This window comes from Psittacula echo, assembly GCF_963264785.1.
Source record: "Psittacula echo genome assembly, chromosome: 2".
In the NCBI taxonomy this organism is placed as follows: domain Eukaryota; kingdom Metazoa; phylum Chordata; class Aves; order Psittaciformes; family Psittacidae; genus Psittacula; species Psittacula echo.
In genome coordinates, this window is record NC_137737.1 from 4,354,377 (window position 1) to 4,367,951 (window position 13,575).

Sequence of the window (13,575 nt, forward strand, 5' to 3'; positions counted from 1 at the left end):
ATCTACATTATTTTGCATCTGAGAAAAACCCCATGGAATGAGAAAAATTGTCATTTCATAAGAAATATATTGCATTACAAGAAGCTTATTGTAAGTGGGGAGTGAACAGGGAAAAAAAGTCTTTTGAATGATTTGGATCAGTGAGTAGCATTTTAATTAAGCATATATCACTTTTTCAAATCTGCAGGTTTTAGCTCAGAATAAATGATCTGCTCTATCAGCCTGAATATTGATGCTATCTTACCCCTCTCCCTTTATATAAAGTAAGTTTTGAGAGACTAAAGAGGACTGGCACACTTGAGGCTCAAGAAGTAGAAACCATCGCAACCCCAAAATAAATAACAGTAGGGAAGAGACATCCCCATAACTTGTATTTATTTCTGAACTGTCACAAAGGTCGAGGTTTTTGATTCTATATCTGTAAAACATTCCAAAAGGTGGAGAAGTGCCAGATATTGTCAAGCCTGAAGCAAGAAGTCGTGTTTTGCTGTATGACAATATTCTCAACAGTTAAAGAACAACAGAGATTAAAATCTCTTTCTGTGATGCATGCATGTATAAATCCTGTTGCTGATTAATTTCTACATGCAAGCTTCTGCAGATGTAACCTTTTTCACCTTAAAGCTCACCAAAACTTATACTCAGAAAAATCTCTGCAGAGTACAAGCATTTAATTGATAATATATTAAATCTTTCCCATGGAAAGATATTCACCAGAATACCTGCATTTACAGTTCTACTGACATTACATGTTATTAGTTTCTTCTAGAAACTGGAAATCAAAGTGGCCTGAGTTTCATCACAAAAAGGATGGTACCCGAGTTTAATCTTGATCTCATAAAAATGTGTGGAAGGAAGATTTAAGTTTGCCATAGAGAAAATTAACATTCCAGAAAGCAATGCAACAGCTGTCAGCTCCCTTATGATTATGAAAAGAACCCAAACCCAAACGAAAATTCAAAGCAAGCAAAAGTCAAATGAAGAGGGCAATGCAACACCTTGGCCTATATTCTGTCCCAGGCTCCTACTAGACAGTTTTATACATTATGTTCTCCTGAGTGTGCAACAGTGAGCCTGCCAAGCTGAAGCAAGAAGAAACACAGAAGCAAAATAAGCATATGAACAGAGTAAATGAAATTTGGGGTTCTACTGCTGATACCTGCATGATCACATGTACAGTACAGGAGTCAGAGGAAGCCTAGAAATTTGTGATGTGTTGCTGCCACAACTGCAATGAAGTGGGTAAAGACAATCAGTTCAAGGTTCTAGTTCTACAGGACACAGGGAGTGCTATTTTGTGCTTATGGCTGCAGCTGCACAGTTGAAAACCAAGCCAAATAAAAAAATCCACTAGACCGTAACTAAAACAAATCACATCCAGCAATCACTATTTGACTAAAAGAAAGTACGTGGTTTGAGGTATTTTTAAAGGTGCAAAAGAAGATTCATTTCTTATTGCTGCTGTCACCCTGTTTATTTTACTGTGGGATTTCAAAGATTGCTTTAAAGGAGTAGAAGCCATTAACTGGAAATTTATTACAGAAGTGATTCTTATTTCTTCCATTTTACGGCATAAGCACCCTTAGGAAAACAGTAATAAAAAAGGCACAGGTACTGATTACAGTCTGCAGCTACAACAGAGGATTTTGCCTGAGTAGGCTGAAAGTATTCATGAAGTTGAAAAAAAACTCATGCAAAAATACTGGGGAATAAAACTAAGCTGAAATGAGGAACAGAATTGTAAACGTATTTAATAAAAGGTAACCAACACTAAACCTATGAAACAGGCAGACACAAATATAATGCAAATGAGATCTAAAGCTAACCAGGAGAAGTACTTTAAAAGGTGTGATAATTTGAAGGACAAAAATGACCCAGTGAGAATGAATAAAACCAAGAAAAAAAAAAAGCCCCAGACAGTTAGAAAGATGATAATGACTTTAAGAGTTTATTGGAAGAAAAAAGCAGATATAATGGGATGGTGACAGAAATCTATTACAGTGGTAGCAACCAGTAACTGAAACAAAGCTGGATTATTCCTTCTCTCATGTGGTACAAGAACTTTTACGACCATTTAAAAAGCAGTCATGAAAACAAACTGCTAAAATATGCTAAACAGTATGGACTTGTGCACTGTGCCTATGGTTTCATTTGAATATAGAGATACAGCACATCACTTGAGGACACAAGAAGGGTTATTTTTGCTTCTGAGTATGTGCCATGCTAAATGCTCCTTATAAATGAAATAAATTTGTTCTCGAAAGATTAACAAAAGGAACTGTTGCAGTTAAAACAAGCAGACAATCTCATGTAACACAAGAGTTCTGTTAAAGGAACATAGGGGGAGAAACTGAAGCTAAATCACGTAAATACCAAATCTGTAAAGTACTACAGGAAAAGAGTTGCATTTAGTTTAAAACCTGAAGGACTTCACTCAGCTAACATTCAGCAACAACCTGAAATGACTGAAGAAAGCCAGGCAGACTATATTAAATATGCTGGGTCAGCTTTGTAAGATGGACTACAGAAATGCACTTTGAAATAAAGCTCTCACCCTGACTACCATCTACCTATAACTTCCCTTTTTCTGAGACGATATATGGGGGAAATTCGACTTTAAAAACCCCAAACTTATTTCACACATGAAACCCAAAGCCATAGAGACTCATGTATGGCCACTCAAACTGCCAATTAAAGTCCAGAGGTAAATTTTGCATACAAAATAGTTTTATTGGACAAACTGGACTATTTGAAGTAGGTAAAGGTATTTCCAGACACTTATTTGCAGAACTGAGATTTGATGAACAAATATTTCTACTGCTAAGATTTCAGATACTCAACGACTTCCTTTCCTAAGTATGAAACAGCAACATGAAGATTTAGATCAGGTGCAAAGCTGCACTGCATGTGTAGCCTGCAACATTTCTTCTACTGTCTTGGCTGGAACTGTTTCCTAATTTTAAGGCTTGTGGAAAAACACAATAGTTAAAAGATTTCAAACCAACAGCGTGGAGTACTGTCTCTAAAGTAAAAAGAATACGTATTGCAAAGATGTCCCGCTTTCTGGTGATGGATAAGAGACCACAAAGAGTCACTAAGAATAACAGATAAAGGCCGAGGCCCTTCGTTATCACCTTCGAGTGGTTTCACAATCTGAAGCTTTTCTGGCAGGTAGGAGCGAGTGCTGATAGACATTCCTGAATATCCAGTGAATTCGGAAAACCTCGAGTGAGTTCCCAACGACATGATGCTCTCTGTGGGAGTAATGGAACCACTATGGAGTTCACCCTTTTCTGCCAGTTCCCGCAGCTTCCTTTCCTGCTCTTCTTCAAAGAACTTCCTCTCCGAGAGGTAATTCTCCCTCCTGAGGGACAGCCTACGAAGGGCAGTCTCTAGGTCACTGGAGCCTGGAGTCCCCGGAGTTCCAGGTTTCTTCATTCTGTCTTCATTTCTAAAAGGTAACAGGGGACACACACACACCCCCCAAAAAAAATAGGAGGGGAGGGAGAGAAAGAAATACTTAGAGATGCTTAAAACTTCCATATGACAATTTTGAGACATTCACCAATACCTCTAAATTACTATGTCTGGGAACTTACTACTTGTCCAGAGAGCTGAAAGGCAAACACCAGTAAATTCTCTCTTTTATATTAAACTCAGTTTGAATCCTAGCTCCTGCTTGGAAACTCCTGGTTGGAAAAGCTGCACTTTCACCTCTATTGAGGAAGCTCGGAACTAGAGATGTCTACTTGTGTATATTATGGTTACACAAACTCAAGTAAGCAGGCCATATCTTACAGGGCCAACACTGCAAGAATACCAGTACAAGTCACATGAGTATATTATGCTGACATATATAAATGAACAATATTAATTGTTTTGAGCTATTAGGTAGTTTTTACTGGAAAATATACGCAGCATTGTGTGGAGCTGTACTGGGAGAAGAAATAAGTAGCTAAAGTGCAAAGTTCTGATTGGTTTCATTCACAAGTTGTCGTATTTGGTAACCTACACATGCACACTATTTATTAATTTAATTTTAGGATCAAAAGAGTTAGCAGCAGCTGCAACTTAGATCAGAACCCACTGGCATTAATGTAAAAATGGTGCAAATATGATTTGGTTTAAGTGTTAACCCACACTTCCAAAGACAAAGGGTAGTTTCACATCAACTGGGGATGCTGCAGCTCAGAACAGGCACGAGCTGCAGACACTGATACCCAGTACTTTCAAAAAGCTTTCCTTTCTAAATAAGCTTGGGTGGTCAAGAACGATAAGCACAAAATAAATAATTTCTGAAGATGTATGTCACTGAGTTAACTGCACAACGTAAGACAAAAAGACAAAAATAGAAACACTTTGCCTTTATGTTAGAAACAAAGCAAAAGCAAAGTCCAGTGCTACAGTACTGACCCGTTGTCAGAGGGTTCTGTCTCTAAGATGATGCTATTGGTCTTGTTGTCTATTGTAATGTTAGAGATGTCTCCCCCATAGAAACTGGAACGTGGAGTGCTGACACAGCTAGACATGACTGAGTTCATAGCAGAGGATTGGTTAGAGCCAGGGATATTCATTGGTGACGGAGTCATGGATCTCTGCTTGACAACTTGGTTGACATTTCTCACTGTCTCGAAGACGCGCTTCTGATGACTGTAAGACACAGATGCAATTAATGTTCACACAGTGCCTTCTTACCTTAAGAAGGAACAGAGGAACAGGTAACAGCTTATTAATGACCCTTCCTATTGACACCTCCAACAACTACCCTGTTTTTATAGTTTCTGTAAAGTAGTATGCACAGGGCCTCATACTCGCTACCGTCGGGTCATCACATTCAATCCATCAACAAAATGCTTCCATTACCCTAGATTATTTTAGACAAAATATTTGAGAATTATGTGCATAATTCTCAATTATGCTCAAATATTAACAAAAATTAAGTGAAAGGGCATTTTTGTACACCAGCTACAAACACTTTCAAGCCATTGCATGAAAATAAGTTTTAAAAAACAAAATTGCTCTCCATTCAATTCTTAACTATGAACTGGCTAATCTATTTTAAAAGAGAACCTGAATTTACTCTACTGAGTACCTCTATGCTAGCAAGTCTTGTACCTTTCCTTTTTGAAACGAGTTTCCAAACCCCTTATAACAGACCAGGAATCTAGAGAGAGGCTGCCAGGGCTGGAATACTAATTTCTGACCTACTTCTGCAGGTCATTCTTTATAACTGTTGTCCTGATACCATGACAAACACTGTTCATCTGCTTCAAGATTAAGATCAGATGACACTTCAGCAGAAATTGCTTGACAAACAACCTTGCCTACATCATGCTACAGAAGTGCCACTGCTGCTTTGTTTTACAGTTCAACAGTTCCTGAACACAAGAACAGCACACCCCTTCCAGCTTAAAGGTAACACTGCCAGGGTACCAACCAAGAACCAACCACTCTGAATCCCTTTCTGCACTGGTGTTCTCCCTATAAAAACTGGATTAGATGAATAATTACCTGGTAACTTCTATTATAAAACCTGAAGGGAGAAACCTGAGGAATTGAACTCATCCCCTAATCATTAACTGAAGAAACTACACAAGAAAACAAACCTTTTCTCATTCTCAGCACTCAAAAATGAGGAAAAAAGCATGATAAGACAAACCAAAACCCTCTATATATAATATATATAGGCATTTTCTTTTGGTAGCTTTAGCAGAAAACATAACCACCCCAATAACCAGACAATATATTTTGCTTTCTATCAATCACACTCTGCCAAAAGTATTTCTTTCTAAATCCCTAGCTCAACTATTTCCTGTCTTTTCCTCTCTCATCAAATAATAATTAACTTCAGATATAATCAGTCAATAAGGAACCAATTCTTTCCAGTCGTACGCAAAGTCAGGAGAGTCGGGTTCATCTAAATGCAGTTCTTTTCTCATTGACCCTTCTATCTCTGCTGCCAAAGAATCCTGTTGAAAATAAGCACAAAAGAGAAACAAATATCATAGTATTCATAGGTTGTCATTGCAGGAAATAATAAATTACTTATAAAAATAATTAGCAACTAATAAGGTGCCATTGACGAAAAAAAGAAACTTTAAAAATGAAAATTGACTGGAAAGCTGGAAACTAATGAGTGTATCTAAATCAATGACAAATCGCAGCTTAGCTTCATACTGCTACGGCAGTTACCATCCAAAACCATGTAACGTTGTCAAAAACCCTAAAATCACATCACAGCAACAACAGAACTCAGGTGCCCCAACTTCCCAGACTGAATTCCCTACTCAGTAACATCCATCTTGCATGTATAAAGTTTTACTTAATTAGTTTTCATTTAAATTAAACAGAAAATAGTTTTCTCTTTCACAACATTATCCACCCAACCCACAAAAAAGACAATGTTCTTAGCATAAAGCATTCTCTACTTCCCCCGAAAGGGTTAAAGGTGACAGGGTATTTTCCACTACTGGTCAGTATGTTTTACTGCCTAAATGTAGTCAACTGCAAGACATAAGTGTCAAACATTCAGAAATCTAAACCATCTTTGGTCCCATGATTCAGTATTTTAAAAGAATTTTTATACAAAACACACAAACCTATCTCAGAACAAGCAAACTTTTTGCTACTTTCAACTGTATTTATTCAAGTGCAACTTGTACGATTAAATGTCTGTACTTCAACCTGGCCTGTGCTCAGTCTCAGAAGGGAACACAAAAAAGCAAGCTAACCCTTTGCTGACAATTCACTTCTTGTGAGCACAAACCTAATCTGTGTTGTTTCTCAGCAGTAAGATGAGACATGGATAAAGACCACAAGGGCCAGCTTCTACAGCTTGATTACATTAATGTAACTCAAAAGAAGCTTCACTGATGTCAGTACTCTCAGAGGTAAAGAAATTATTGTAGAGATACACAGGCAAGCAGAGCCAGGCACTGAGCTTACCTACATATTCACTCTTTTTTGCTCCTTTGTTTGAGGGCACTGCATATTCTCCACGCTTTTAATGTCATGGGGATATCATAATGTTATAATCAAATGAAACCAGGTGAACAAAGTTGGTAACATCAGTCACATTGCTTAACTGATGTTGATATAATATATATAAGCAATTAATATTCTTTTAATGAACCACTGAATTTAGAGTGACCCTAAACCAAGAATATATGTGCAACCTACTCAAGTATTTAAGAACTAGAATGTATATTGTAAGTGACTAGAAGAATGCCAGGTTTTTTTCTTAGGTGTGCTTACCATAGGGAAGAGGCCGAGAGAGTGGTACCGACGTGATACGGTGTTTGGCATAGTCTTGTTCCTAAGGTTTTTCAGCTCTTCTTGAGCCTCATGAAGCATTTCCATGCACTCTGCATACTTATCTTCCAGCTCTCGCAACTGTAATGTATAGAAAACAGTTCAAGACCTTATGGACTGCACTGTCATCAGAAAAAGCCTGCAAATTCTTAAACTCTTTTGACACTGGTAAAACATAATAATGATGGAGGGAACAATATTCCACTTTAAAGGAAGAGAACTCCAACAAGTGAATATCACTGAAAATCATCAATAACATTGAATAGTAATGGGAAGGGCGGGGTAGGGGGGCATGCACACACACAATGACACATGAGCACATTCCCACATGCTGTGGGAAGGAACTGCTTGCTCTATTTCCTACCCTAAGTATCTACATGAAGCCACTCTCAAGAAGACACAGAGCTGAAAGTATCCTTAATCTGATCAGGTATAGTGCCTAATTGCTGCCGTGACCACCACAGTGGCAAACAGCATGGGAAAGGACAAGACATTACACATTGTTCCAAAGGACTTGAGAATTTTAAAACCAAGACAAACTTGCATATATACATATATATGTGCACATATAAAATTCCAGCCTAAGACTATGCCTTAATTTTTGCTTAACTTTCTCAGGAAACACATCTTAAGTAATCACTCTGTCTTCAGATGTCTGTGTCCCCTCATAGGTTCTGAGTTCATCAGCCATTTCAACCAAGTTTGGTAAAGGGGCAGAAGTCTGAAATACCACATTTCTACAAGTTTCTTAAAAATAAGCTACTTGGCTTGGAAACAGGGATCCTGTTAATGTCCTTCCTAAGAAGCAGATGGAGAAGCATGAGCTCAATCTTCGTAGAGCACCACAGATACAAAAGGCCTATCAGCAGGAAAAACTTCTATGGGCATTTCCACCTTCAACACCAAGTAGTCCAAGTAGAAGACACTTCCTAAAGTGATCAAGCTTTATTAATTCTATTCTGTCAATTTTGTTCATGTGAACGTAGCACCCAGAAAACAGCAGGCAATTCTGGACCACCTTTGGCTTATTAACTGAACAAATACAGTATGAATGAGCTCTTTCAGGATATCTCACTTCAACATAGGCTTAAACTACAGGCCTAGAGAAGTCAGCCTCTAGAGGGGTTCCTATGTAGCCCATAAGCCTCAGTTTATCAAACACCAACTGAAGGAGAGAACAGGAAGGAAAAAGTTTTGAACCCTACCAGGAACATAAATGTTCCTTCATTCCATATACATAGGCAAAATAATTTAATACTTCTGATCCAGCTTAGACTAAAACTCTTGTGGTAAAGTGAACAGCCATTGCCCTATTACTAAATTATTGTAATAGTAAGTAATGTACTCACCTCTGCCGTGAGCTGTCTCTGGGCATCTTTAGCTGCTCCCAAATGCTGGACAAGTTCCTCATTTTCAACTGCACACTATGCCAAAAAATGTTAGAAACACGGTGATGTTTTGTCCTGTGATCATGTTTGTATTCTATACTACAGGTTAAGTAGGAACAGTAAAGTAGCTTAGGCAGGAAAAATCTAACTTTTCTCAAGACCACTTCTGCAGCAGTATTAGTTCACACGTTAGTTTAAAAACATTTAAAATATTAGAACATGCAGCATCAGTCTGTGCCCTGCTAAAGGAACCTCCAATGAACCCAAACCAAACAAGGATGTGCTCACTGAAATACTTGCACTAAAATTCTTATCTTACCAAAGTCATTACATTCAATGCAGAATTTCACATCTAACATTTAAAATATGTTTAACAGTTTCATTTGATATATCATATATGAATCTTATGATGAACTGATGCTTTCTAGTCTAGTATGCTAGATATTAAATACCAAACAAGGTCACCCAGATAAGGAGGGTGGAAAATTTCCTTTAGGCTTTAGTATATAAAGGATAGTAAACTGTCTTTCAGTGACAATAACAGCAAATCACAACAGTAGTCTTGCAACTGGATTCCTTACAGCTTTTGCCTTTTTCTGCAGATCAACTATCTGAGAGAGAAGGTGGGTGATTTCTTCTTGCTGCCGGGCAGCATCTTCGGTTTTCTTTGCTAACTCTTCAGAGATATTGGCAATCTGGATGTTTGCATCTCCTTTAAGACAAGTGGTAACAGTTAACATAACAAAAGCAGGAAAGTAAGCAGAAAGATGTTCTTTGGAACATCCCATCATTCAGCAGAATCCTGCCCCAATACACAGCAAGGTATACTTGAAAGACAACAAGTAGGACAGGAAAACAGAAAGACACAAAGTGCTCATGCTGCGAAGGAGATCATACTTTCGCTTAACACCATCAGTGCAAACCTATTTTGCAACTGCAAAAGATTTAGCTTACAATCAAGATTTTCTGCTGTGAAATTTCAGCCACAACCTTCCTCCTTGCCTTTATATAAGGAAAATAAGTACCACAGCAAAAATATGACTGACTGATCTGACTTGTGGTTTGCTTTTTTATTGGTGTCCTGTCCCCCCCCCTTTTTTCCCCTGAACCATCTCAAATAAGAAGTGAAAAGAAACAAGGACATACTTAGCTCTTTCACACAGTCATTGACAAGCTGTTGTTCTTTCTCTTCATAAGTAATTGTTTCAGTCTTCAGCTGAGAAGCCTATCCAAGAAAGCCACATCAAATATATTACATTAGCACATTTGTTCTTTGCCAGTCTGCTGCTGCATTTCCATCTGCTTCAGAAATACAAACTTGTCTAATCACTCCTCCAGGAAGACACTGAGAAACTGCAGGTTTTGCCTGACTGCCCTCCCTCATGTTCTGGAACAAGGGGCCAGGTGAACATTCAAGTAGACACATTACTGTACGGAAAATCTTGCCTCATTACCACCATACCCCACTAGATGTCACTTATGTATTTTTGCACTAAAAATGAAACACCTGAACATACCAAAAAGTTGTATGCAGGGCTTGATCTGGTCACCTGAACACAGCTAGGTGGCATCACAAACTATTTAAATGCTTGGTTTAAATATCTAAATTAAACACATAGGTATTTAACTCAGATAGTATTTGAGTTCTGGCACTGTAACCATCTATCCCACATAAAACCTCAGTGCTACCTCCTTCCCTGGGTTGTCTTTTCTGCTCCAACTCTAGGAATGCCAAAAGGAGCGTGGCTACACCCAGCTGGTTCTGTCTGGCACCACCTCAGTAGGCCTATAATCTATCCCCATTGCTAAGGGCATGCACAGACACCCACAGGCTGCATCTGTAGAGGACTGTGTAGCTCAGAGGGTTCAGATTTGGCTCCATCCTGTGCCTTACTGGCACAGACTGCAACTCCCTGGAATAGAAGCAAGAGCTATGTGGGCTTCTCCTATCGGCTCCTGATGCAGTGGCTCTCTCAGTTCTAACTCTATCTTCATTTTAATTCTGCTACCTTCACATTTCTTTTGCTATAGTCTCCTTCATGTTTGCAAAATGGTAACGTGCTCCTAAAGCTTAAAAGCTGCATTGAAAATGTAAGATTATTCGTAAAATGTTCAATTATGAAGTGTCATTTCTGACAGACAGGAGACAGTAAATTAGCTTTTAAAAACTGTGTTGTCTGTGAAACAGAGTATTACCAGAAATAAAAGGCAAGAAAACTACATTCAACTTAAAATCTTAACAACAGCCTTGAAACACAAACTGAAGCTATTTAATGCAAATTTCAGCTAGCAATTTTTGCTTTGCCAAACAGTGGATTTGTACCAGAGAGACCATGCCAGCCTGCAAACCTCACATCTGTAGCTAAAGTCACCCATATCTATCAGGTCAGCCCTTTAAGACCTGTTTCAAAGTGCAGTGCTGGACTCCAAAACCTGCCACGCTCCTGCACATTCGTTTTGGCAAGGAAACTGCTTTGCATGTAGCTTCATGTAGCTTCCATGCTTCAACCTTTCCTTCATTTAGAAGGATAAAGGATGGTGATTAAACAACTACAAAGAGATCTGTCACATGTGGAATTACATATTCCTAGACTCAACTTTTAATCCACACTTCTCAATACCTGTGTTCAGGCATTTAAATTAACAACTGTATTAAGCAAAACACAAGGAGAGCAATTTCACCTCAGATCTAAGCACAACATTCTCCTCTTCAAGGTCCTTGAGTTTCTTTTGAAGAGAATCCAAATGAAAGTAGTTCTGGACGGAGGAGGAAGATTCATTCCTCTTCAGCCTTGTAATGAAAACAACAGTTTTAACTCTTTTTTACCTGCATTAAGGCCAATGCCACAGAAGAACACACTTAACAAAGGCCTCGAAACCAGCCAGAGCCACATGCAATACAGCTTATTCACGCCAGGATGTTTAGGCAGCAATGTATTTGCAGTGATTTTTAAAAGGGAATATTTTTAAGATTTATTTACTATTCCACACATTTCCTATGGAAAAGTTACTCAGCCAGGGCTGTGAGAAAGGAAACCACCTTACCACAGGGAGCAACCCAATAGCTTCCTGATTAATGCTGCACATGCTTCACCAGATTGCAGCAATAACTCTGCAAGCGAGGGCAGAGAGTCTTTCAGAGCCTGTGATGCTATTCAGCCAGCTAATTGCCTGGAACCCAAGCTTTAAGCTATGCTTTATATCCCCTTCCCTCTGCTAGCAATATTTCCATAGTGCCTTCAGGCCCTTCAAGCACAGAGGTCACACACGTAGAACATTCTAGCACAGTGTGCAAAGGTATGTGGCGTAACAGGGTGCTGTAAGTGGGACCTGTCTGCCTCATCACCACAGTGACCTAGTCCTGTGGAAGTTACAGCGCTGTGTCAGCAGCCTCCCTGTGTACTCTCTCCCCTTCCAGCTTGTGTTGGCACCCAGAGAGCCAGCTGGTCCCATGCAAATCCCTTCAGCTGGTGCCATACACCAAGTCCACAGTCCCATGTATCGTTCCAGCTGATACAGGGATCATTTTACTACTTTTCAAAGCTTTTAAGTTATCCAAACGGCCCATGCTCAGTACCAGAGAAAAGTTCAACACTGTAGATAGGTTAACTTACGGGGTGGAACAGACGGACTCTGGCTCACTTTCTTCAGCAGCACTGGTGTAGAACTGGAGCAGTTCATCTTTCATGCACAGCTCATGCCGCAACTGAGAAACCTTCAAGAAGAAAGAGCTTGCAGATCAGTAAGTTGATTTTCTAGACACATTCTTAACTAAACCCACTACAAACTAGCTAGCTGTTCATCCTCCAAGCATCATAATCGAGAGGCCAAGACTGTAACAGACCAGAAACAACTCCTTGATTTCTTCGAAAGAAGGAAAAGTGCACCTGTGAAATTAGCCATTGAATGTCCTTTTCTGGACAAAAACCATAATTATCCTTTGCAGTTAGGCATGTTTCTCTTTTACCTTCTTCATAATGAGCAAACCTGATTCACTACTGCATTAGTCCAGATTCCTATCCATGGAAACAGATACATTGCAATGATACTGCAAGAAACTAATGTGGCACAATCAAGCCAGACATCATTATTACCCGACTGTCACCTTCTGGCTTGGATACAGACCTTGCAGACCTCAGATATAGACATTTCTTCCTCTCCAAGAGACTTCAGACAAAATTACTGGAATGCTTTTGTAGTAATGTTACATTTGGGATTCAATTGCCTGCTGAGCTGCAGAACACCACTATGCAGTGGGCAGGTTGGCATTCTGAGGTTGCTGCAAGGGTTGAGGCTGAAGTCAGTTTCTGGATGTAGTTATGGCTGTAAACTATTCCGAAACATGAGTCTAGTAAAGTAAAATCACAGAGTGGTTTGGGTTAGAAAGGACCTTAAAGCTCATCCAGTTCCAACCCCTGCCACAGGCAGGGACACCTTCCACTAGAGCAGCTTGCTCCAAGCCCCTGTGTCCAACCTGGCCTTGAACACTGCCAGGGATGGGGCAGCCACAGCTTCTCTGGGCACCCTGTGCCAGCGCCTCAGCACCCTCACAGGGAAGAGCTTCTGCCTAAGAGCTCATCTCAGTCTCCTCTCTGGCAGGTTAAAGCCGTTCCTCTTGGCCTGGCCCTACAGGCCCTTGTCCAAAGCCCCTCCCCAGGTTTCTTGTAGCCCCTTTAGCCACTGGAAGCTGCTCTAAGGTCTACCCAGAGCCTTCTCTTCTCCAGGCTGAACAAGCCCTGCTGTCTCAGCCTATCTTCCAAGTAGCATGTGCGAATCCCATACTTAGTACAGGCATGTATCAAAAAGGCACAAAACACCAAAACTGGGTAGTTAAGATACCCTGTAACGGTAAGCTCTACAAACATAAATCTTGGTT

At 39.6% G+C, this 13,575-nt stretch overlaps 1 protein-coding gene across 5 annotated transcripts in view; it reads right to left on the bottom strand.

The window, feature by feature from the left end:
• Nucleotides 1-13,575, bottom strand: part of TRAK1 (trafficking kinesin protein 1) — a gene marked incomplete at both ends in the record, with an annotated part of 107,369 nt that overhangs the window by 15,193 nt on the left and 78,601 nt on the right. For all 5 annotated transcript variants that reach the window (XM_080610231.1, XM_080610230.1, XM_080610229.1 and 2 more), the window contains 9 exons: nt 3,135-3,451; nt 4,414-4,650; nt 5,893-5,969; nt 7,255-7,392; nt 8,661-8,735; nt 9,281-9,411; nt 9,846-9,924; nt 11,382-11,490; nt 12,314-12,414. In XM_080610231.1, coding sequence (XP_080466357.1) covers nt 3,135-3,451; nt 4,414-4,650; nt 5,893-5,969; nt 7,255-7,392; nt 8,661-8,735; nt 9,281-9,411; nt 9,846-9,924; nt 11,382-11,490; nt 12,314-12,414 — 1,264 coding nt within the window. The remainder of the gene's footprint in view (nt 1-3,134; nt 3,452-4,413; nt 4,651-5,892; nt 5,970-7,254; nt 7,393-8,660; nt 8,736-9,280; nt 9,412-9,845; nt 9,925-11,381; nt 11,491-12,313; nt 12,415-13,575) is intronic.